The 27,152-nt window shown below is 37.5% G+C and overlaps 1 protein-coding gene across 1 annotated transcript in view; it reads left to right on the top strand.

The window, feature by feature from the left end:
* Nucleotides 1-26,834, top strand: part of Tll1 (tolloid like 1) — a 196,763-nt gene extending 169,929 nt beyond the window's left edge. Inside the window, exons 17-21 of the mRNA XM_051169507.1 lie at nt 2,310-2,435; nt 4,803-4,930; nt 17,101-17,314; nt 24,774-25,024; nt 26,144-26,834. Coding sequence (XP_051025464.1) covers nt 2,310-2,435; nt 4,803-4,930; nt 17,101-17,314; nt 24,774-25,024; nt 26,144-26,278 — 854 coding nt within the window. The 3' untranslated portion in view covers nt 26,279-26,834. The remainder of the gene's footprint in view (nt 1-2,309; nt 2,436-4,802; nt 4,931-17,100; nt 17,315-24,773; nt 25,025-26,143) is intronic.
* Nucleotides 26,835-27,152: the final 318 nt, after the last annotated feature.

Raw genomic sequence — 27,152 nt, 5'->3', positions numbered from 1 at the left:
CAACTACAACTGAATGATTTTATGTATATATATATATATATATATGTATATGTATATATGCTATAAAGCTCCTACAATACTAGGTTTCTATATGACTTTTTCAAAGGTCTTTAGTGTTAGTTATCTCTCCTCATACTTACTCCTCTACCCTGTATTCCCATCCTATAACTTTTGTCCTCTATTATTCCCCATTCTACCGTTGTTATAACAGTTGCAACCTAACTCCCTTTCCTTGAATAACCACATCCTGCATGGACCGTTACTCATTTCCTGATTTCTCTGGTACATCTATATCTTATAACCCACTCCAAAGGTCAGGGACAATCCCAGCAGAAGGAGTGCGAAGAAGGTAAGAGTTGGAGACAGCAGAGAACTATATCAAAACTGTTTTCTGCATACAACAAGGCAGTTGAACATATGAGTTCACAGCAGCTGTGATCGCGTGTTCAAGACCTGTATAAACACAAGCCATACAAATTGCCAGCATAGAGAAGGAGGCCATCAAGCCCCACCGCTTAGTTGATGTGCTCTTGGCAACTGATGGCTGCTATAGAAGGTCTGCTTTTCTCGAATATGTGGCCTTGGACAGGCTGCCCATACTTGAGTGGCAGTCTTTGTAGTTATGCACATACTGGCAGTGTTAAGTGTTTTAAGTGGGCAGAGGGAGAGAGAGACAGAGAGAGAGAGAGAGAGAGAGACAGAGAGAGAGAGAGAGACAGAGAGAGAGAGAGAGAGAGAGAGAGAGGAGAGAAGAGAGAGAGAGAGAGAGAGAGAGAGAGAGAGAGAGAGGAAGAAGAAGAGGAGGAGGAAAAGAAGGAGGAGGAAGAGGAGGAGGAGCAAGGAGAGAGAGGGAGGAGGAGCAGCAAGAGGAGGAGGAGCAGGAAAAGAGAGGAAGGAGGAGGACGAGCAGGAGGAGGAGAAGCAGGAGGAGGAGGAGAAGCAGGAGGAGGAGGGGAGGGAGAGGGACAGAGAGAGGAGAGAGAGGAGAAAGGGGAGAGGGGAGAGAGCATAGGAAGTTGGGAGTAAAAGTGGTGGTGGGATATAAGAGAAACAAGGAGGGATAGCATGGATTTGATCTAATGCATTATGAATACTAAATGAAATATTTTTAAATTGCTCTCAAGTTATTAACAAGCATATTCCCCATAAGTTGCTTCTAAAGGGAAAATACTTATCAGAATGAAATCAAGAAAATTAGATTGTTTTGTACACAACCATAAACTCACTAGCTTTCGCTGGAAATACAGGCTGTGAATGGAGAATTCAGATTCAGACTGACCCGAGATTGAGACTGCATGTGCTGTGCCTTTTTTTGTTTTCGTGTGTAGAAGGAGCATCTGAGAGATATTGCATTATATATGCATTAGGGACAACCTTCCAGTGTGATTTAAAGGCATATGCTGGGCTTAGAATGACAGCTCAGTCTCACCCTGCCATAGCTGCTCCTCTCACTGTGTTGACTCCCTGTTAATCCGGTTTGGCTTTGTTCCCTGTAATGAATATGCTGGCTGTTTCTAAAAGTTTCTATTCATTTCCTATTCTAACCTTTGTTTTCCTTCTCACATAGCAAAAGCCTTTTAGGGCATGAGTTATTAATTAACTGCTCTGCGGCACCATTCCTTAAAATACGTAAAATTTAGACCCACATGTAGCATGGACTAAGAATACATTTTCTCTCTTTTTCTCTTTGAATGCTAGGCAATGCCTGAAGTAATCAATTCTTAGTATATCTATAAAATTTGAAAACAAAACAACTACCCTAGTTACACCGAGTTTTTAAGAGTCACTGTACCCACATTTTGGAAACTTGTTTAGCTTCTGTTGTGGTGGTAATATCGCCTTCCTACACCTTTTTTCTTTATTCAGACTACTCACAGTTTAAATTTTATTTCTCAAAAATGGATAATGAATGCTAAAGATCAATTGAAGAAGGTCCTCTTTCTCCTATCAGAAATTTCTACTCCAGCACGAAAGAAGATTGCCAAATGCCGGAACACCACTACTCTCAGACCCTCAGTCCACAACTAGCACCAGTGTGTTCAGAAATTCATCCCATGTGATGCAGAAATGTGCTCAGAAGTCCCTTCAGTGTCCAGCACCAATACTCTCAGAAACAGTCCATGGTCAAAGACTCCAAGTTAAACAAGGAATGAGTCAAACTAAGGAACCATAAGCTTGTATTTGCTTTACGTTGAAAACCAGGAAGTGTGTAGCCTATTTTATCCTTTCTCAGACCACCACAGCGAACTGTTTTCGATATTGTTTGTTTTAAAAACCGCTGTCTAAACAGAGCTTTATTTCTTCTCCAGATAAGGATGAATGCTCGAAGGATAATGGCGGCTGTCAGCACGAGTGTGTGAACACAATGGGAAGCTACGTGTGTCAGTGCCGGAATGGGTTTGTGTTGCATGAGAACAAACACGGCTGCAAGGAAGGTACGGGAAAAAACAATCTCTTCTCGACAGTGCCTCAGATCTCTCATGGGTCTAGTAAAGCATGGCTTCCATGCTGTCAATCACTTCAACGAACGGCGGCATTGCTGACCATACAAACCTCACAAACAAAGCGAAACAGAAACTAAGGGATTCTGTTTGGTGTTCATAGTTTCAAAGGATGCTATATTGGACACCTCATTAAATGACCCGAAAGTTTTGCACTTCACACATGGATGGCATTATTTAACAGAGAAGCTGCTGCCATGCCGCCATCTGGTAGACAAAGCTTCACCACATAGTTTCAGGTCTTTGTAGAGAGATCTCATTACACTGCCCGCATTTAAAGCCCTCCGTAATGGTTTGCGTTTGGTGTGTTATTCCTCCCTGAACATAGAATACATTTGCTACATGAGTGATACGCCTTTAAATATCAGAAGTATCAAACTCAAAAGGTAGATTATGTGCCCTTTAAATTTTTAAGCAAGAGTTTAGAGTGGAATACACACGAGTAGTATTATAATAACTCACTAGATTTTTTTTGTACCTGATATTTTGGGTGCCGTGATTTAAGTGGGAACAAAAGGCAATTATTTCGTTCTTTCTTCTTAGTGGGTCTGCTGTGGAATTGCCTACTTGGACTGCAGGCAAGCTTCTTTTAAAGGAAAAGAAAACTTACTGAGGAAATTTTTATAACTGTCACCATCAGGAGAGACCTGCGAGGAGTTTTTTTTTTGTTTGTTTTTTTTTCAAATACATCTTTGAATCATACATAACATCCCTATATACCTTCATTTCAAACAGACTCACATATCAGGGATTTTTTAATCTTCTTTTTCTTTGAGAAATGGCATTGTGCAGAATCACATGCAAGCAAGGATTTTTCACTCTCTGCATTCATGCACAGGATGTTTATAACTTGGTGAGGCATGCTACTAAATCAAAGACTGGGACAAAAGGCCCAATGATTATGTAGACATGTAATGTAATTCAAAGAAAGGAAAACAGCTTTTACAGATCATGTGTGGAATCCGTGCTCAAATCTGCTCCTGACAGTAGCTTTCTGGAACTTATTTTATAGAAAACTTCCTGTTAGACAAAATGATTTCCAGACACTCCCTATTTATGGTTCACTTTTATTGCCAGGAAAGGGATTGAGTTTTCCTTTACTTGTGCTGTACAGTACACACCTTGTACTGCCTCGTAGGGAGACTCCAACTTTGCCGTGGGCTGTCTCAGATCCTGCAGATGCCATCTTTTATAGGTCAAAGGCCAAACATGGGCAACAGAAGCCACACCTCAGTCCAGAATTATATCTTTCTGCACTGTTGGGCCTCATGCATGCAAGGCATTTGATCTATCATTGAGATTTTAAAATCTACATTCTTCCTACATTCTTCTTCTTCTCCTCCTCCTCCTTCTTCTTCTACCTCCTCCTGCTCTTTCTCCTCCTCTCTTCCTCCTCTTCTTCCTCCTCTTTCCTTCTCCTCCTGCCTTCCTCAGTTGAAAATCAAATCTTCCTATGAGAACATGGACTGATATAGAAGGTCTTATAGAAAGGAAGGAAACTGTCATGACAACAACAGAAATTATCTTAATTCAGTTAGAGGATGGACCAAAGGGGGAGCCTCGCAGTGAAACAAGTATGTTATATATATGAGAAAGAACTTTCAATATATGGTCTCAACTAAAGTGACACCAATTGTGAGAAACATAATAATATATCATGGTAATTGACTGGGACACTTACTGAAGTTACTTCAAAATTTCCCTTCAAGGTTAGTAACAATTTGTTACCTTAGAGCTTCATTACACCAGATCTCATTGAGTTTAATTTATTTTGCCAGATAAAATGTCAGTGTAGACACTCAAGTGGATATTTAACTATAGAAGAAAGGAAATATAAGTGTTTGAGTAATAGAATGGTTTACAAATGTTAATTATCAGTAAGTAATGTTTCTGTTGATAGCAGAAAAATGATGGGAAATGACACAGTTCATTGCCTTTTTCTTGTGTTGACATATTACATATTTTGCTGAGACCCAGTCTTGATGTGGTTGGTTTCCAATGTATGTTGCTTTACTGAATTCTGAAATTTCCAATCCAGTGGTTTAAAATAGAACTTCATTTTCTACTAGGCACTTAGGTGGTCTGTTGACAAGCATACATTTCCCGTGATTCAGTTGGCAAACACTGCCTGATTATGTTCAGCAGCAGATTCTCCAAAACAGATGAAAATGGTAGCATTGCATGGTGTGACAATTAACTAGCATGAGGGGAATCTTTCAGCAGGGCAAGTAGGCTGCATCTTTTCTCACCTAATGTCTCACTAGATTCTCATGCCAACTTACACTCTTGTTATTGGCACAGCCGAGTGTGAACAGAAGATCCACAGCCCAAGTGGCCTCATCACCAGTCCGAACTGGCCAGACAAGTATCCAAGCAGGAAGGAGTGCACGTGGGCGATCAGTGCCATTCCTGGCCACCGCATTAAATTAGTAAGTGATCCCCTTGCTTTGATTAAGCTGATTATCCAGGTCTTTCCTGGCTAACCCACAAAGAAGGGGGGGGGGACACTTTATTTAACCAAATTGAATCAATTTTCCATGCTTTCCTCTCTACTTACACAAAATAAATGCTTGATTTCTCGGATTAAGGTGAAAGTCATGGTTTCCCAAGGCCTCTTTAAAAGGCATTATTAAAATTACTATAAGCTTGAGGGTTTGCATCCTAACATTACTGGTAATTATATCTGTACATGGGAGAATAAATGAAGGATCAAAAAATCAGAAATTCATCTGTAGAACAAGAGTCTAATTTTTCATCTAGAAACAGTATTATGTATTCTTCTGATTGTATAAATTGTTTCCCTCATAGATAGAGCATAGTTTTTAAAAATAAAACCAAATTTGCCTTGTTATTTGAGTCATATTAATTTACAATTCTATAACTCTTGATAATAAAATTCTTACACCTTTCTACTATCCTTATAATTGCGTCAAGCGGTACTCTATGGCTAACTCAAATAATAACTATAGATTATTTTTCTCTCCCATTTTCTTCGAGTCTTGAATTTCTGCCTGGTCATCTGATAGTAATAAATGTTACAAGGTTTTTTGACAGAGCATAAATTCTTTATATTAGCAACACTCAGAAAATAAAATCTGATGCATATGCTAATATAAATATTTGTTGACATATGTGTATATAGAGGTAGCTCACAAGGCTTGGATCACAGTCTAGGAAATACAATATTAAAGAGTGAAATGCTTAAGAAAGAAACTACTGATCTGAAGTATTGCACAGATCCAGTCTGGCCAAAGAGTGTATTGTAAGACTCACCTCTTTTTTAAAATTAAATTTTATTAATTTTTTCATATTACATCTTAATGGTATCCCATCCCTTATATCCTCCCATTCCTCCCTCCTTCCCATTTCCCCCTTACTCCCCTCCCTTATGACTGTGACTGAGGGAGACCTCCTCCCCCTGTATATGCTCATAGGGTATCAAGTCTCTTCTTAGTAACCCATTAGTTTCCCCATTCTCCCATGCTTCTCTCACTTAGAGTACCAATAGGATGTCCACACCTCTGTCCTACTTTCCTGGTAAGTGAAGACTTTCATGGGACATATCCCTTGGGCTAGTGTGCAGATATAAGTGAGTATAGGAATTTCCGAAATTTGTGGACAAATGGATTGAACTAGAAATGATCATAATGACTGAGTTAACCCAGAAACAGAAAGAGTCAAATGTTATATACTCAATACTCACCTCTTTAGACCCTTCCAGTCAGTGAGGTTTTCTTTCCCCCTTTTATATATAAAATGACGGTATGAAAATGAGGCACTATAACACAGTGAAAGATGGAGGCAACAGAGCTGCATTCCTCTCATGGAGCTCCTTACACTTGCCATGTTTTTAGGAGACCTTCCTGAGCAATCACAGCTCAGTCACTGTGTTGAAGGATGTTACTTGCTGAGACCACAGGATAGCACAACTCCATACCTCCTTAGTGCTCCACTCCTGTCCAAGGTGCTGATTGGCAGAATGAGCCTTTGAATGCAAATGGGCTTAATAGAAAGCCATTCAGCTTGTCCTTTTGGGAATGTGGCTTTTTAAAAAATCACATTTACTTATGATGCTGTAACCTTTCTCTTTAAGTTGCTTGATTTTATGCTGTGCCTAGAATACATGCAGCCTGGTTATTAAAAAATATTTTGTTGGGCATAGAGTTCTAGGACAACTGTATTTTCCTTTCTGTACCTTCTCAATATTTCCTCCATTGTTTTCTGGATGTTGTAGCTTCTTATTATTTTGTTGAAGATTTTGTTTTTAATCTTGGACATATAGTAATAATTTTCTGTATTTACCTTCAAAATATTTTTAAATAAAAAATAGAAAATACTGTGCCTAGGTTTGCTTGCATGTGGAGGATAGTTTTATTTTGTGATACTTATTCCTCTACAGACTTCTATGGATTTCTTTCATCTGTCTTGTGGCATCTGCCATTAGATTCAAACATATCTTCACTTAACTCTTATATGTCACTGTATCTCTATACCTAGTATTGAAATGACAGTTTCTAATATCCCACAACTCCTAGATGATTGGTTTTAAGCTTCAGCTAAAGTAATATATTTTTTCTTTTTGTGGAAACATATTTTATGCAATATTTTCTAATTAGGATTTCCCTTTCCCCAAATCCTCCCAGATCTTCCTCACCTACCTTCCAATCCAAATCCACTCCCCTTCTGTTTTCTTTCTCAGTAGAAAACATACCGACATGTAAGAAATCATAACAAAATAAGATAATCCCAAAACAAATGAACTAAAATAGAACAAAACAAACTGAGGAAAAGGAGCCAAAAACACATCACAAGAAGACACACATGTTCTCACATATGGAAATCCCATGAAAACACAGGGTCAGGAACCATAATATCTATGCAAGAAACCTATAAAGTTAAACAAAACACTTTAACAACACATTATGAGACAAAGAACCTCTGAATTCTTTTTTATGTTAGTGTATTGCTAAGCAGGGCATGGAGCCTGGCCTTAAGTGTTGTTTGTATACCAAGTATGAATCCACCGGAGAGAGCTAAATTTTCCTTTGTGAGTAGCTGTTAATTAGAAATAACTTCTGGTTTAGGGATGATGGCTTGTTTCCACACCCGCACCCAGTGCTGTGATTCCATGTGGCCCAGACCTCTGCAGGCCTGGTCTATGCTACCATAGTCTCTGTGAGTTCATACGTACATTGGTCCTCTTTAGAAGACCTTGTTTCCTTGGTATCCTGCATCCACTCTGGCTCTTGCAGTCTTTCTGCCTCCTCAGCATTATCTGAGCTCTGAAGGGATGGGTTTTGTGGAGACATCTCATTGAGCACGGAGTGTGCCAAGATGTCTCTCTCTGCACATTTTCTAGCTGTGGTCCCTCTATTTGATCTCATTTACTGCAAGGAAAAATGTCTCTGATAATAGCTGGTGAAGACATGGAGCTATGAGTATAGCTTGGATGATTTCTATTGGACTAGCTTCACTTTAAGTGATTGTTTCATTTCTCTTGGATAGATTAAAAAGATTGTTAAGCACCATTTGTTTTAATATTTTTGTAGTGCTCCTATTGAGCTCACAGCTAGAGTTTATACCACTGTTAGTCTGTTGGTTGTCATAAAAAATTTCATAGTCTGGAAAACTTAGAGAACAAAAATTAATGTGAATTTCCTCACAGTTATTAAGACTTAAAGTCCATGGTCAAATTGCTTACTGTTTGGGTGTCTGGTTGGATTCTCTTCTTGCTTTTTAAATGTCTACATTTTTTTGTGTGTCCTCACATAGTGTGTGTGTGTGTGTGTGTGTGTGTGTGTGTGTGTGTGTGTATGTATGTATGTCTAAATGCATGGGTCTAAATGCATGATTTTATTTTTGAGCTTTCTTCTCTGTTCCATCAGTCTAACATGTTTTTTTTTTTAAATGATGCTATTATGTTCTTTTGGTAATTACACATTTGTAAGCTACATTGAAATCAAGAACTATGCTATCTCTATTATTTATGCCTACTATTCCTTCATTGTACTCCATGAAGTCTTATTTCCAAATCAGCTTCAGTAATTCATCTTTTCTAGACTAAAAATAATCTAGAGTCGTGGAAGTATTGCATTTGTGTGTGTGTGTGTGTGCGCGTGTTCTCTGAAAATCATAAAAACTTGTACTCAGAGGACAATATTTAGCCCTGTTCTTCTGCAAGGTAGAGCAACAGTTCCCCCCAAAATTGTCCATGTTCTAATCCCTAGACCCTGTGAAATAATATGTTTCCTGTATGCAAGGTAACTTTTCATAGACATTTTGTAGACTGGTGAAGTAAGGTTACGAAATGTGGATTCTATCCTGCTGTTTCAATGGGTCTGTTCATCAAGGTCCTTTAAGACGGAGGCAACAACTAAGAAATAAGTAAATAAGCAAGAAGAGATGGATTTGGCAAGGGGACAGGAGGTAAGGAGTGTATACATACTCCAGAGACTAGAGAGATGAAAAGATGCAGATTTTCAACCAGGTTTTGTAAAAGCCTTCAACACCATGTCAGCCTACTGACATTAAAGATGGCAGAAAAGAAACATTTTTAAAAAGTGCTTTTTTGGTATACTTTGATGGTTTCTCACATGAGTAGAATGAATGAATTTCAGTCACTTTTGCCCCTCCCCAAACTTTCTTCTCCCAGCTCTCGTCTCTGCTGAGACCTTTTTTCATGTTGTTCCTTCTCTTTCATGTGACCTTTTTATGTGTGATACACCTGTACTTATTAAGTCATGAAGTTAACAGGCATTTTCTACAGCACTGATAAAAAATGGCTACATTACCCTTGGTTTTAATGACGGTGTGCCTGTGTTTTTATCATGAGATGATCAGATCAGCATACGATAACTTTGAACAAAAAGCCAACTAGAAAACCCATAGCAATATGAATGAATGAGGACATGGGTTTTTAATCCCTGCCTTCATTGTGTATTGGCTCAAATAAAGACAATTAACCATCATTTATGGTTTATTTTTCTATTTTGAGTCAGTCTTCATTAAACACACACACACACACACACACATTCTAGGCAAAGAGACACTCTGTAATAAACCGAATTGCTTATGCTGTTTGTTATTTCATTTATCATACACTAGTTTCAATTGCACACTTAGGTATCAATATCTAGAAGGCAAAATTATCCTCATGTGTGTCACATATAATTTCCAACTGTAACTCAGTGAAATTATACTTGATCTCAACTATGAAAAAACTGCTGAAAAGGAAAGGCCCTTCCTTAGAGGAGTGGGTTTGCATTGCACTCTGTGGTTTTCTCCATTGCCTGACAATCTTTTTCTTTCAAATATCTTATTTGAATCCAAATGATATATCTTATGAAAAATAATAAAAAGTCAACTATGGCTCATATCATGCAAGTGTTCCATTGATTTCTTTTTATTTTCTCTCCCTTCCTTCCTCTTTCTTTTCTTTCATGGTATTCTTATTTTATTCTTTTTCTGACTCTTTAATTCTCTCCGTTTAAAACTTCACCTAAGATAAGCTACATTATGGGCAATCATATTATTGCTTTTTTTGTGTGAATGCATCTCTGCTTTGTCTGGCACCATCATTCCTTCAGTGTTTGCACTGAGACTGAAAGAACCTCTGTGGAGGCTGCCTGAGAAGATGGCATAGCCTGGCCAAGGGCAACCTTGTGCAGAATAGCCTTGCCTGGGTTTCCAGAAACACATGGTCATTTCATGCACAGACTATTAGCAAAGCAAGTGCTCAATTTCCTTTAATTTAAAGTGGACTCTTCAATCCTAGTTTGATTTACTAAATTGATTTGTACTATTTCACCAGAATTCATGGTTATTTCCCATCTTCTGCCTTCCTATAACCTAAATTATTGTCCTCTTCTCAAATTGTAGAAATATAATCTTGGTATGGATATGCTTTGATGGTTTGAAATTCTTATAAAGCTTTGGTGTGGATGATTGAGAAAACAACTTAGGGCCTTAGGCTATAGCTCAGTGTTAGTGCACTTACCCAGCATCTCTGAAGCCCTTGTTAAATCTCCAGCATAGAAAAATAGTAATATAAAGTTGTTTTTAATGTACAACAATATTTAAAAAATGACTGTTCTGCACCTATGCATAGTTCATTATGTGTCATATAATATACTAAGAATCACATTTATTGGTTACTTTTGTGTCAATGACACACACACACAAAAAAAACTAAAATAAAAGCAGCTTAAAGGGAAAAAATACATATGTTGGTTTGTATCTCTGAATTTACAAGTTTTAGTACATCATAGTGGAGAAAGCATGGCAGAACAGCTCAGGTCATTTGGTGGGGCGATGTGATGGAGGCTTTTCACATCATCGTGAACCACAAGACAAAGAGGCAGGACCAGGCGTTGAAACCTCCTTCACAGACAATTGTTAGTGACCTATTCTGCCAGTGAAGCCGTACCTCGTAAATGTCTCAGAGTCTCCCCAAAATAGCAGCGCCAGCAGAGAGCAAGCATGCAGGCAGGCATTAGCCCGTGAAGGACATTTCAGCTTCAAAATGCAATGTACATGTTACCATCAGAATTCCAAGCAACATTTCAAAAGTAATTACAATTACTGTGGTGATCCCCCAATGACTGTATGGCCTAGAATTTTTTTAAGCTTATAGAAAGGAGTTGTGCAGGGACACACATCTATACATGTGTCTCTATGGCACAAAGGCCACATTCTGCAATCTCTAGTTGAAGTCCTGTGACCATCTACTGAGTTCCATGGAACTTACAGTAGGGCCGATTTTTGCAATAAAAAAAAACCATCATTCTCTGCAATTGGCCTAACAAGCTGCTATTTATTTCTAGAGGAAAATACATTAACACTCTAATGAGTGAGAGCTGCTTGACTGCAGTAAGTATTTATCATCTGTGGAAACTTTGAATAATTTAACTATTGTCAACTCAGGCTGATTCAAGCAGCAATTTGATGGAGAGCCGCAGCAGCTTAGCTCTAGGTGGGTGTTGGTATGGCCCACAGACTGCTAGAGGGTGAGAGTCACTCTTTTTTCAAGGAAGCAATGAATGATCTAAGCCCATGTAGTATGCCCACGCTAGTCTATTTTTGGCCACTTATGGGATATCCTTTTTTATTATTAATTTATTCAGATTACATCTCAATTGTTATCCCATCAATTGTATCCTCCCGTTCCTTCCTCCCTCCCACTTTCAACCTACTCCCCTCCCCTAGGTCTATGACCGAGGGGGACTTCCTCCTCCACTATATAGTCATAGTCTTATCTTGGAAGCCTGCTTATTCTTTCTTTGAGGGCCACCAGACCTCCCCACCAAGAGGAAGTAGTCAAATACAGGGCACCAGAGTTCATGTCAGAGTCAATCCCCACTCTCCATGTACCTGAGGAGAATGTCCTGTCCATTGGCTAGATCAGAGTAGGGATTTAATATTTACTACTTGTATTGTCTTTGGTTAGTGCCATAGTTTGAGCAGACACCCCTGAGCCCCAATCCACCCGTCACAATGTTCTTTTTGTAGGTTTCTAGGACCCTTTGGATCCTTCTATTTCCCCATTCTCCTATATTTTTCTTACCTACAATCCCAGTAGGATATCCTCACATCTATCCCAATCTCCTGGTAAGTGAAGACTTTCATGGGTCCTGTCTTTTGGGCTAGTGCCCAGTTATAAGTAAGTATATACCATGTGAGTCTTTCTGCTTCTGGGTTAACTCACTCAGTATGGATCCTTTCTAGTTCCATCCATTTGTCCACAAATTTCAAGAAAGCATTACCCCAATTCTTCTTAAAATGTTTTCTTCGACATGGAAGATTCCCGTGTTTCTTCTGTTTATAGAAGAGTGAGTGTAACTCACAAACAGAAATGATGATTACTTGACATGTATTCTGGTTAAAGGTGAGGTTGCTGTGATAACATACCATTCAAATGAGCTTGGGGAGGAAAATGGACATTACATCTGACAACTCCCAGGTCATACTCTATCACTGAGGGGAAGCTGGGCAGGAGCTCAGGGCAGGAGCTTAGAGTCAGGAACTGAAACAGAGGAACTAACACTGCCTTCTGGCTTACTCCTCATGGCTTGCTCGGGCTGCTTCCTTATAGCACCTGCCCAGGGTGGCACCACCCACATTGAGCGGGATTCCCCTACATCAACCACCAGTCCTGAAAATGCCCTACAGAATTGTCTACAGTGAAGTCACATGCAGGCATTTTCCCAATTGGGAGTCCCCCTTCCAAAATCATTCTAGCTTATGTCACATTGACATAAAAGTGACCAATACAACCTGGAATGGTTTTCAGATTCTGATTTACCCAAACAATAAAGTTTTATTGTCTTACAATGACATGGTTCTTCAGATGCTTGGTTTCCTACTTAATAAAGAATCTGGCCAGAGTTGAGCCAATTTTTCACTTAGTGGTTTCTTCCCAGTTCCATGCTGATACTAAGAATGTGGATATGTGCCCAGTCAAAACAGGCTGATTGAATAATGTCTCAGGAGAGGCATGAAACCAGAAAGTTTGGTTGGCTACATCAACAAAGTTTTCAGGGTGAGATGATGATGGTGGTTAGTTAGGCGCATTAGTTGACAGATGCAATCAACCATGTAGATACCAAACGGAGGCTCTTCTGCATCCCGGACACCATGTCTACTTCACTGTACTCCTACCCTGGATTACAGAGATTGATTAACTTAATTTATAGCATGACCCCTTTCAGTGACTGCCTGCTTTGCTTGCTGCACTGCAGGATAAATAATTTCTGCTACTGACTCCTTGTTCACTGTTTTTCCCTATGCAATTCTGATACCTAGAGAGATTCTTTGTGCTACAGCCAGCCTTACTTTTGTGTTTTCCAGTGCTTTTGGTTGCACGAAGTGATCACTGCTGTTGACTCATAGCGATCAGAACAAGTCTCATTCTTACTGATACTACATTTAAAAAAGACATTCAGACAGTGTGCAATGGGATAACATGGAGAGGTTGTCATTTTGTCTTCTCTCATTGATCTCTTTGGTAATTCCACTCATTTCTCCTACGTCCTACCTAGTATATGTTTCTTTGATGTTTTCTCTACCAATCGCAAAAAAAAAAAAAAATTGTAGCTTAGTGTGGCATATTTAAAAGGCTAGCTTCGAGAGTTCACTTTCTTTTTTTTTATAATTTTAATTTTATTAATTTATTCAGATTACAACTCAATTGTTATCCCATTACTTGTACCTTCCCGTTCCTCCCTCCCTCCCACTTTCACCCTATTCTCCTCCCCTATGTCTAAGACCGAGGGGGACCTCCTCCCTATCTATATGGACATAGGCTATCAAGTCTTATCTTGGTAGCCTGCTTAGTCTTTCTTTGAGTGCCATCAGGCCTCCCCAATAAGGGGAGGAGGTAAAATATGGGGCACCAGAGTTCATGTCAGAGTCAGTTCCTGTTTTCCACATAACTGTGGAGAATGTCCTGTCCATTGGGTAGATCAGAGTAGGGGTTCGATGTTTAGTACTTGTATTGTCCTTGGTTAGTGCCATAGTTTGAGCAGATTCCCCTGGACCCTGATCCACCTGTCATGATGTTCTTCTTATAGGTTTATAGAACACTCTGGGTCCTTCTATTTTCTTACCTAGAGTCTCAGTAGGATGTCCTCACATCTATCCCAATCCCCTGGTAAGTGAAGACTTAATTTCAAGTGACACCACATGCTGGCGAGGATATGGAGAAAGAGGAACACTCCTTCATTGCTGGTGGGAATGCAAACTTGTACAAACATTTTGGAAATCTATCTGGCACTTTCTCAGAAATCTGGGAATAGGACTTCCTCAAGCCCCAGCTATTCCACTCCTTGGAATATACCCAGAAGATGCTCCATCACACAACAAGGACATATGCTCAAACATGTTCATAGCAGCCTTTTTCATAGTAGCCAGAACCTGGAAACAGCCTAAATGTTCCTCAGTTGAAGAATGGATAAAGAAACTGTGGTACATTTACACTGTGGAGAGTTCTCTTTCTTAATATTTATTCAATTAAAATCACAACTATGGTCATTACCCAGAATTGCTTCACAGAAAAAATAGACACAAACATACTACAGGAATTATAGCAAAACTAATGATTGATTCACATTTTGTATTTCTTACTTTCATTTTTGATAATTTTTAGCTTTACTCTGTAGACTGAATTAAGACCTAAATCCTCATGAGTTTATGATGATTCCAAGAAAGAAAAAGAGATAGCTAGTTAGAAATTGCAAATAGTGTATATTCTTTGGTAAGTATTAGTCACTAAATGTTTAGAAAAATGCCATTTTTAGGCCAGCCTGAGGTTTTAATGTGTCACATGTGTAACAAATTTTTATTTTCAATTTAGTAAGACCAACATATAAAATTTCTGCAGAGGTAAAGCAGGATATTTTTAATGGTATAAATAACATGCTGAAGTTGCTAAGGTGCCAAAGCATAATAGAAGTTAATAGAAAAGAAAACTTAAAATAGCTTAGCTTAACAGAACATTTATTTCAGTGTTTTAGAATACTATGGTATGTAGAACCAACTAAAATTACATAGAGTAAAAAATGCCTCTTAGTTAGGCTGAAATGCTTAACATTTACATTTTCTGAAAACACCATAGTTGCTTTATGGGGATATATTAGGTTGAATGGTAAAATTCTGTTTACTGATTGTGATAATCAAAAGAAAACAATTTTTAATGTCTGCCCCAATGTTTCTGATGCATTTTATGTAATATTTAATTTATCATAAAATTATCTAATTGTCACAATAGTTTAAATTTTTGTAGAATTAATTATAATCCTGAAAGCTGTGATGAAGATAGCCTGATATTTGAATAAGAATAAACAGAGAACAATCGGACAGAATAGAGGACCCAGAAGTAAAATTCAAATCTGTGCACACTTAATTTATTATAGAGAAGACAAAAACTAACAGAGAAGGGGACAGTATTCAGAATTTATAAAGAATAGCAGAATTAAATAAAAAATGAAATAAAACTGTCAGTCAACAGATGGACAAATGAACTGAATGGAGGCTTTTTTGTTTTGTTCTGTTTTAGTTTTTTGTTTTTTAAAGAAACAGAAGTGACCAATAACTGTTTTTGAAGAGACCACTATTCCCAACCTTCAGGGAAATGCAATTTAAAACTACTGTAAGATGCCTTGCCCCACCCAGGATGGCTATCATCAACAAATCAGAAAACAAGTGTTGGTGAGGAAAAAGGACCCCTTATGCACTGTTGGTTGGGTACAGAATTGTCAGGTGTTGTGGATATCTGTTTGGAGAAACTTCCAAAACAGAACAAAACAAACAAACACACAAAAACAACTGCCACATGCACAGCTATTTTATTTACAGACATCTAGTTTTAACTGTAGCAAAGAATTGGAGTCAACTGAGCTGCTCATCAAAATAAGAATGACAATGATATTTTGGTGTATGTATAATATATATGTATTTATATATATATATATGAATAGTAATCAGCTGTAAAGGAGAATTAATTTTAAAAATTTGTAAGAAAAGGGGACAGTCTTGGTATGTATCATACTAAGCTGTGTCACACAATCTCAGAAAGTAAGAAAAAAATATGCTCTCTTATATTTGGAATCCAGCCAATAACATGTGTATATCTAAACAAATGCATATGTGGGTAAAAATATGTCATGATGAAATGGGCATGCAGAAGTTCTGAATGCAGGCAGCAGACATGAATTATGAAAGAGAATGTAAAGGTAAATGTTTTTCTAATTCTAATTCTGCCATGGAGGTTTTTTGTTTTGCTAAGATTTAATGTGAATCTGTACAGACTCCATTGTGAATGCCTATTCAAACTGTATAGAAGTTTATTCACTTCTATAGAGTTTTCGTTTGTGGTTTTTTTGGACTGTAATTTTTATTCTATTTGCAAAATTTTTCATTAGTTCATAAATAAAAGACAGTTACAGTAGTTGCATATGTTGTAGCACTCTGTTTTGTAATTTCCAATCATGTGAGGCAGCTTTCTATTTTTTAACAAAATGCCTGAAACAATGAACTTATCAAGAACAAATGTTACCTTGGCCCATAGTTACTGAGCTGGGAGCCCATGGCTGTATTACTGGGCTTGTGACAGAGAACTTCACGGTAGGAGTTCAAGATTCAAGGGAATACTCTTCGCCCCATGGCTGGGAAGAGCATGTGAGAAAGAATTGGCATGTCCCCAGTGCACTAAAAGATTCTCATTGAAGCATTCCTTCTATAATCTCCACCCCTTCCCAGTTTGAGCTCTCTGGGGACAAGGCTGTGACACAGCCTTCATAGGATCCCAGATCCCAGGACAACATAACAATTACACTGACAGCTTGTGTCCATCCTTACAGTTTTACAGGAGGTAACAGCACGTGACTGTCACAACTCTTCAATGGTGTGTTCTTTGGAACAAGTCCTGTGTTTGCCATGGACATAATTTATTTGATAGTTAATTTGTCCCTTACAGAATACTTTTTAAAAAAGATTTTATTCTATTTTTTGGCATATACATTTATATTATTACTCATAAGTAGAAAAATATTTTGAATGATTCATTGCTAGAATCACTCAAAGTTTCCTTCTTCTTCTTTAATAGGCCTTCAATGAGTTTGAGGTTGAGCAGCACCAAGAATGTGCTTATGATCACTTGGAAGTGTTTGATGGAGAGACAGACAAGTCACCAATCCTTGGTCGATTATGTGGCAGCAAGATACCAGATCCTCTCATGGCTACTGGGAATCAAATGTTTATTCGGTTTATTTCTGATGCCTCTGTTCAGAGGAAAGGCTTTCAAGCCACGCATTCCACAGGTGAGCAAATTACCTTCTACAAAATACAATCTACAAAATATGTTACAAAATACACACACACACACACACACACATGTATATGGTGCTATGCTTTCTTTTTATAACTTTCTTGATTTGCGAAAGTAGTCGTATCTTATTAATAAAATTACCCAAAATTATATTACCTTAGCTAATGTCCTCGTTTCATTTCTGTTGTGTGATGAAATGCCTTGACAAAAAGTAACTTTTGGGAGAAAGGAAATTGGCTCACAATTCCATGTTGTAGTCCGTCACGATTGGGAAGTCAGGCCAAGAACTTCAAGCAGCTAGTTTCCTTTCCACTCAAGAACACAGAGAAGACATGCATGCATGCATATTTATTTACAGCTTTCTCTCTGTCATTGGTCCGGCAAGGATCTGCTGTCTAGAAAGGGTTACAGCCACACAGAGCTGTGTTTCCCCTTATCAATGAAAGTAATAAAGAAATCACCCACAGACAGGCCTGGGGTTAAACCGATGTAGAAAAATTCCTCCCTGATATTCCCTTTCAGGTGATTCTATGTTGTTGTCTGGATGCCAAGTAAGCGTAAACATGACAGCTGGCAAAAGCTCAGCACAATGTGTTGCATGGACTATTTGGGAAACTACTCAGGGTCTACCTTAATGCCTTTGCTGACGTTGAGGATTTATGGAAGAAATATAAAGCAACAAACAATAATAAAAATCATATTAAATTTTAGTTTGATCTCTTATCAGTGTAAAATGTGGAAGTAGAAACATTTCTACCAGTTTGTAGAATTAATTTTATAACTAATCTTTGCAGTTTCACTGAAGTGTTAGCTTTCACAGATAGGAAGCTCTACCTTGTTATCAAAATATTTCATCTACTAAAATATTAGGTTGTCTATATTTTGTTTTAGCACGTGTTTTAAAATGGATTTGGGATGTATTTCATTGTTCAACAGACTGTCATTTCTTCCTAACTTGCATTTTGTATGCAATATGATTTTTTTCCTAATTCTGATCTCTAGTGTTTAGAGAATTTTTTTAGCTATTTAGGGAAATTTTTACTCTACAACAGTATAAAGGTAGAGGTAAAAATGTAAGACGAAATTATTTGTACTCTGGGACCAATTTAAGTATACTTCATAAAGTAATCTATGAAACTATTCCTTTTCTTTTAAGATTTCGGCGGGGGCGGTGTGTGTGTGTGGGGGGGTGAAATCACAGCTGTTTGTAAAAGTCATTGAGCTTAGAGCTCCACCCTGTGGCCGTTCCGATGAATGAAGGATTGAGACTGTACAGGGCAATGGTGCATATTCATTCATGAAATAATTTAATGCAATATTTGTCATGTTTTCTTTGTAATAGTTTCAGTTTTCTTTACCTTTATTCTATAAATCTGTATTCCCCACTGAAAAATATTTTCACTTTCTTTTTATTTTTCCTGCACAATTGATTAACACCCAACTCTGTGATAAATTGGTAGTTGTTAACATGGTGGTATGTTATGCACCATTAATTATTTGACTCTTAACAATAATTACTAGTTAATCATTCTCCACAATTGTTATGAATATTATAGTTTTTTAAATTCCAACTGTAGACATTTTTTAATTAATTTTTGCATGCATTTACTATTTTGAGCATATTCCTGTTAATTTGCCAACTATTCAAGGTGTAGAAAAATTGGTAGCCCGTTTCCTCTTTTGAATTTTCTGATGGTACAAAGTTTTTGCATTTTAAGTACACACACACACACACACACACACACACACACACACACACACACACACACACACACACTGATAACGATTTTGAGGTTATTGACGGCTGTAAAACCCTATGGCACTTGTAGTGTATTTTGTGACTTCTACCCTTATACTCTTTTACAGCTTGTTTATTCTGTATGCAGTTAGATGAGTAATTAAGTTGCAAAAGTTTATAACCCAGTATCTAATCACGGATTTACTCAAATTTTGACCACCTCCAAAGCTATTATGTTACATTATTGGATATTTTATCACTTTAAAACCCTAGAGTTAAGACAGAAATATATGCAAACTATGTCATCAGTATTTGAATAAGTAAAGTCTGAATGATCCTGTGTTACAAATAATACAATGGTAGGCATGCTTGATTTTCTCTGTTCAGTTCACATCTATTCGAACATTCCGGTGACCAACCTCACTCAAAATGTTAGAGCAAAAATGGCCTTTGGGTATTATTCATTTGCCTCTGTCACTTCAAATATGAGGAATCTGAAGCTAGAACTTAAATGTCAACCAAAATACCACAATACTAGTGACAATTGTCCTTAGCATCTTGGCTTCTGCACATTTATTCTAATCAATATGTCTGCTATCATGTGCAGGGTTGACTTTCCTGATATTTATAAACGTTATCTTTCAGATAATGAATGATCTCGGAGCTTTTTGGATAGAATTCTTCTGTGCTGATGCAGAACAGCACTTTATGTAGGCTAATCTAGGCCCCCCCTGCTTGGCACGTCTCCTTGAATAACGGTCTCTCTATTGAGTTCAGTTGTTCCATAACTTGCCATTTACTCAGACAGTGTGTGTGATATATCAATATTCCTTGGGGGGGAAAACAAGCCAGGGATTTATGTGAAAACGACAATGGAAATTCCCATAAGTTAAGAGCTCACAGTATAAGTGAAATTGAAACCCAAGCTGTGATCACATCTGCTAATTTCATCACATTGTTATATTGTTTACCTTCTTCTAGAACAAATGCAATAGGTTTGTGGCCTCAACTATAAATTTTAATTTGACTAAGTAAATTTATTTTGTTAATTTTGTCTCCAAAAGTGTTTTAAACCGCCAATTGCAATGTGTTCATAATATAAATGTTTTTGTTTGTTTTTCATTTTCTTTCATTTTTTAAAAATTTATTCATGTATTTATTTTTATTAATTTATTCAGATTACATCTCAATTGTTATCCCCTTACTTGTATCCTTCCATTCCTCCCTCCCTCCCTCTTTCACCATATTCCCCTCCCCTAGGTCTAAGACCGAGGGGGACCTCCTGCCCCACCATATGGTCACAGCCTATCAAGTCTCATCTTGGTAGCCTTTCTATTCTTTCTCTGAGTGCTACCAGGCCTTCCCACCAAGGAGAAGTGGTCAAATATGGGGCACCAGAGTTCATGTCAGAGTCAGTCCCTGCTCTCCACATGACTGTGGAAAATGTCCTGTCACTTGGCTAGATCTGAGTAGAGGTTCAATATTTACTGCATGTATTGTCCTTGGTTGGTGCAGTAGTTTGAGAAGACGCCCCCTGGGCCCTGATCCACACGTCATGATATTCTTCTTATAGGTTTCTAAGACCCTTTGAATCCTGCTATTTCACAGTTCTCCCATACTTCTCTCACCTAGAGTCTCAGTAGGAGGTCCCCGCATCTATCCCAATCTTCTGGTAAGTGAAGAGTTTCATGGGACATGCCTTTTGGGCTAGTGTTCAATTATAAGTGATTATATACCATGTGAGTCTTTCTGAGTCTGGATTAACTCACTCAGTATGATCATTTCTAGTTTTATCCATTTGCCCCCATATTCCAGAATTTCCTTGTTTTTAATAGCTGAGTAGTATTCCATAGTGTAAATGTACCCTGTTTCGTTTTACAAGGTGATGCTATCCATGCCACGGATGTGGACTTTGTTGGTTGGGAAAATAACTTAATTTTCCTCTGACAGTTGGTTCAAAGTCAAATTCATTTTGTTTGAATCAGGTAGTTGAAAGAAATACAATTTGCAGGAAAAAAATGTGTATTCTATCAGTTGTCTCCAAGGAAGAACACTGGAGAGATAATGGATTTGAACAATGACCTTGCCTTTTTAAATGATTTTTTTTTCTAGTATCAAGCATTTTATGATTTTCTAGTGACATTTGAAACTCCAATAATATGTTATCATGCCATTTTCAGAGAAAGTTATTTATGTGGAGCTCAACTGATTAGAATGGACCACTAAAAGCACTTATAGGTCAAATTACAAGATGTCTTCTGGAATTTAATATTTACCAAGACACAAACAAATACGTCTTTGCAAATTAAAATGAAATCTACCACATAGTATCTCTTTCCAAGCCCATTTTCGATTTCTCAGAAGTGTTGATGAGGCATTGGAACCTTATAAAGCACTGCTAAACTCTTGATTTAAAAATACTATTACTGACATGCTCAAGACTTGTTTTATATGTTTTAGCTTGATAAAGTAATACAGATATTTATTGACAAAATTTTGACTATATGAATTATCTTTTCCACGAAATTGTCAAATATTATGTTGATTTGAGTTTGAGAAAAAGACAAACAGTAATAAATTGCCTCATGATATATATTATTTTATAATGTAGGGTTTCTCTCAAGGCATATAAGTTTTATACCACTGGCATATATAATATCCCAATGTTTATCTTAAAACTATCCACTATGGGGTGAATTTCCTCTATGTTTTTTAAATGATAAGACCATTTTTATATTTATATTTATTAGTATGAACAGAGACCTCTGAGCACTAAGGAATGAATAAACCTGGTAAACAAGAGTCATTTTTGTAGTATTTTACACCCTTCTCAAAACTAAAACCCAATGACTTACTAAAAACATGTGTTAACAACTCTGTTATATCTTTCCACATTTTGTGTTACTATTTCACTTCCACCTTATCTACCCTTCCGACCTGTGGATGACAGGGGACTACCTCCAAAGTAGGCAATCCAAACACACATGCCCATGCCTCCTGCCACCACTGCCCCACTTCTTCATGACCTATGGAGTCATGGTAGCTAAAGTGCTGACAACTTTTAAACCTGGAAACAATATCAATTTATCAATATATCAAAATTTAAGAACCGGTAGTTATTAAAATCAGAAACTTCAGTTTACTGGTTCGCATAGTTTTACCTTGAAATCAGATATGTATTTTTAAGATTCATTTGTTTTTATTTTGTGTATATGGATTGTTTTGCATGTATGTATGTGTTTGTACCACATGCATGCCTGGTGCCTGTGCAAGGCCTAAGAAGGCATTAGATGCCCTAGAATTGGAATTACAGAAGTTTGCAAGCCTTCTTGTAGATGGTGGAAATGGAATCTAGACTTTCAACAAGAGCAGCTAGTGCTCTTAACTTCTGAGCCATTTATAGCCCCAAATCATATATGTTTTCCACCTAATGTTTTACAGGTCTCAAATATATAATGTTTGCTTTCTGATAGAAAATTAATACTTTTAACATGGTATTCTACTTTTGTGTATCTTTCAATAAAATTCCTGAATGTTTCCATGTACTATCATAGCATAAATAAACCATTTAAGACAGCTCTTAGCTATGAGTCTTGCACCATAAAATTTTATGTATGGGTTTATCATCCATTTTCCAAAGGAACTTTCTCACATAAGCACTGTGTGTGATCTCCATTTTAAGATGAAACTGTGGAAACTGGAATGTAGCTCAATGGTAGGGTACAAGCCTTGCATGCAATGCCCTTCGGTCAAACTTTAGCCACCAGAGAAAATATAAAAGTAAAGTAAAAATAAATAAATGTTTAAGAAATATAAAAATCACATAGAATAGAATTTCTGAACAGAGCAAGACAGAGCCTCAATTTGGCCATACAAAATCTGACTTTGAAAGTTTGTAGGATGTGGAAGAGTTTCCTGAGAGTTGTATAAGAAAGCGCTACTGTGGGGAAGGAAGCAAGGTGTTTGGCTTCCATGAGATCCTAGAGTAATACAAACCCAAATCTAATGGGATTTCCAGTCTTTAGGGATAGTATCATTGATCATTATTTGATATGTAAATGCCTGCAAGACAATAGAATCTATTAGCTAACTCTATGAGGAAGAAGTTTTTGGGGATAGAAGATCTCTGAACGAATAGCTGCCTAAGGACTGACTGACACCACACGTTCGTATACAGCCTTCTTCCATCAGGTTCAGAAACATTAATCTAAAATCGTTACCAAGGAGACTGCTCGGGAGATGGCTCAGGCAGTATGTTGCTTACCTCCAAAGCACGAGAGCCTGAGATGAGATCCTCAGAATTCAGGTTAGATAGCAGGCATCGTGCTACGCAGCTCCATAATTAGACAGTGGGGAGACAGAGCACACTTGGATTTGCTGGCCAGATCTTGACTTAGTGAAAAACACTGTGTCAAGAAAATAAGGTAGAGAATTGAGAAAAACACTCAGCGTCTACCTCTGACTCCCAGTGTGTGTACACATGTATGTTCGCACATACAATCAACATGAATAAAAAATAAATAAAATTCCCCCAAGCCCAGTGTGGTTTAACCAACACACATCTGAAGAATTCTCTTAAGCACTTCTCCCCAGTCCATCCTCACTATGACTTATCTTATGACCAATGATGACATTGTTATGAATGTGTCTTCATACCCAGTGGTGTGGCATCCCAAGTCTTAGGACCCTGGTCTTAGCTTTGAACTTCATAGCTCTGAGGATTGTCCAGATGCTAGAAAACCTCGCAGGTGATGGCAAACAGCCTACTTTCCTCCAATATTATCACATCTTGTTCTTTATCTCCATGCTTACAGGCATATATGTTGATAGCTCATTTTTAGCTTCCTGATGCTTCTATTTAATATCTGCTATAATAAATTATGGGGCTCTGACCATAGTGAACTACTAAAAAGTTTGGGGGAACACCCTTTCTTTAAATCAGACAAGCTATGAAATTTTACCCTTATACCTCTTATCACTTTGATGTGTTTTTCATGGATGATGATGGCAATACACAGAACTGATTTGTATTTCTTTAAAACAAGGTGTAGCTAAAATTTTATTATAGCAAATATGCCAATTATAACTGGACAGATTATGTGATGATTTTTGTATTCTTTTGCTGGTCATTTGAGATAATATTAGTACAATTAAATAATACTATTGTACACATAAAATAATATTATTGTATATATTTAGTTCTTTGTAACAAAAACATATTAATTTTGTATGGTTTGCTATTTTTTCAGGTTATTTTTATTCCATTGGTCACTAAGTTCTAACTTTTCTCCACAAAAAAATGATTTGAATGTAAAAAACAGTACTAGATGTATCTCTCATAATTCTGTTGAACATTACTATGTGCCAAGTACTCTTTCACTGGACTTGCGTGACCATATTTTGAAAACTTACAAACATTTGGTGCTATTATCATATGCATTTTGCCTTTGGGGAAATAAGCATCCGAGACATGACCTTGATTGTCCAAAGTCTCATAGCTAGTTCGATGTTGCATCTGTGTTCGTAAGCCAGACTGGCTGTGTGTGCCACTTCTGCCCATACACGTGACACTGTCTGACTCTCCAGTCACAAAAACATGGTTACTGCTGGATGTGGAAGCAGCAGCCAGAGGCTGGAGGGAGTCCGCTGAAATGGAGGCTGGACCATGGAAGCTAACCAAGCTTATTCCGTTCCTCTTCCTTTCCTTGTGCAGAGTGCGGTGGTCGACTGAAAGCAGAGCCCAAAGCCAGAGACCTGTACTCCCACGCTCAGTTTGGTGATAATAACTACCCAGGACAAGTGGACTGTGAGTGGCTATTAATTTCAGAAAGAGGTTCTCGACTTGAATTGTCCTTCCAGACTTTTGAAGTAGAAGAAGAAGCCGACTGTGGCTACGATTATGTTGAAATATTTGATGGTCTCAGTTCAAAAGCTGTGGGTCTTGGCAGATTTTGTGGGTCTGGGGTAAGTACACCACCAACAGGATTTCGTAGTCATTTAATGGGGAGCATGTTAGTCAGGGGTCTGTATTTATAATATTTACAAATTGGAAAGATTCTTGGGGAAAAAAAGGCATACTGTCTTATTACCAGTGACTTGAAAAAATAATCATGCCCCTTCCATCTTCCTGTTTCTTCATTTCTCATGAGTTTACATTACAATTTACGTGAGTAGATGAACTTAGTTGTTCAGGTTTCCTGTTGCTTTTCATATTATAAATTTTCATTGTGCAGTGAATATTTAAATGGGTAACACTCTAAAAACAATATATCCAAGTACATGTTCATGGCTATGTTGTTCTCTCCTAAATTAACACATAAGAGAAAAGAAAATACATATTGCTCCAGTTCACACTCCCTTCTTAAGAAATCCCTCTGGTCAGAGCAGCAGGGCCAGCCACTAGCATAGGCCCAGCCATGCAGAACCCTATGTCATTGGTCTCCTTGCACAGGTAGAGTACAGAATTAGGTAGTAGGGAGGCCACCTGGGAAACTAGAATGAGAAACACATCTGATTTTCTCTATTTTCCCCAGAACTCACTGCATTCAAATTCAAGCTATTCTGAATGGATATTTTGCTCAAGATGACAATAGCTTCAACATTCTGAGGTTTTTTTTCAACTCTTATTACGGATTTACTGATAATGATGATGATGACGATGTTAATAATATCAAATGCCTACCCAAATAACACTTGTAGAAAAAGCTTTTTAGAATGTTATAGAATATTAAAAAAGGAAAAAATGGAAGATTTAGATTCCACAAATGGCTCAGTTCAGAATAATGACTGAATATCCCCTGTTTTGTAATCTCTTTTATTTACATATAAGTCAAAAGAAGATGGATTAAAGTTTTGAAAAAAAAATACCAAATCTTACTGAAAATTATGGAATTTAGAAGTGAACAAAAATGTCTTCAAAATATGAGCACTTGAGTGTGCCATTTTCTCCCTGAGTCTAAGAAATACAACAGGACTCCTTTGTTAGCTTGTTGGATGGCCTGAATTATTAAAGTGTGTGCATTACATGAAACAGTGGCTAATTCTACTGCTCACGTGGTTTCTGTTTTTTTTTTTTTCTTTCAGCCACCAGAAGAGATTTACTCAATTGGAGATGCAGTTTTAATTCATTTTCACACTGATGACACTATCAACAAGAAAGGATTTTATATGAGATACAAAAGTATAAGGTACCCAGAAACCATGCATGCTGAGAACTAATGTCGACCCTCTTTAAGAACAGGAAGCAATGTGCACATGGAAAGAAGGCATTTTAAAAATTGACGATATTAGCACAAATGTTTTATATAATGAGTTTGAAAAAAGAGAGAATGGCAAGATTAGAGCTATCTCTGAAATGAAAGAGAACATTCCGGAAAACCTAAGCGGCATTGCAGCGATGTTGGAAAGTCATGCTTGATGATTAATAAAAGTGGTGGATGGCTATCATGTGCTTCAAGGAAGATTACCAGCCTGAAATAGATGCCTCAGACTTTGAACAGTTCATTTCAGGGCCTGTGATTCTCTGGAGTGAATTCTTGACTACTTTTTCAAAATTTGGGACATAAAATGATGAAACAGATCATAACGGACTCTCTTCTTGGGTCTTATCATGTTTGCTTAGACTTTGTAGGTCAGACACAGTGTAAACCAAATCATGTAAGGTGGTATGGAATAGTGGTCTTTGGAAGATGGTTAGTCATTTAAAAGTAGGTGTGTGTATGTGAGCTGCATTTGTGTGTGTATGTGTGTGTGTGTGTGTGTGTGTGTGTGTGTGTGTGTGCATGAGCGCGCACGTGTGTGTATTTGGAAACTGGAATAGTTCATCTTCATTATTTTCAAATGCAGGCCAGCTTAACCTCTTCACACAAATAATTTTGTGACCACTTTATTGTATCTGTATCTTGAGAAGTTTGAAATATCTATAGTGTCTGCAGTGCAGTTAATCCACAGGTATAATATTTAATTGCTGGATAATACCCAGTTCTTTAGCAAACTCATTTCTGTCTTTGAAAGTTCTGAATAGTCACACCAAATCCAAGAAACCCATCATGTCTTATGAACCTTCACGATAAAATTCCAATGTATGTGCAGC

The sequence above is a fragment of the Acomys russatus genome, chromosome 27 (genome assembly GCF_903995435.1).
Source record: "Acomys russatus chromosome 27, mAcoRus1.1, whole genome shotgun sequence".
In the NCBI taxonomy this organism is placed as follows: domain Eukaryota; kingdom Metazoa; phylum Chordata; class Mammalia; order Rodentia; family Muridae; genus Acomys; species Acomys russatus.
This window is presented reverse-complemented; position numbering and strand designations above follow the sequence as displayed.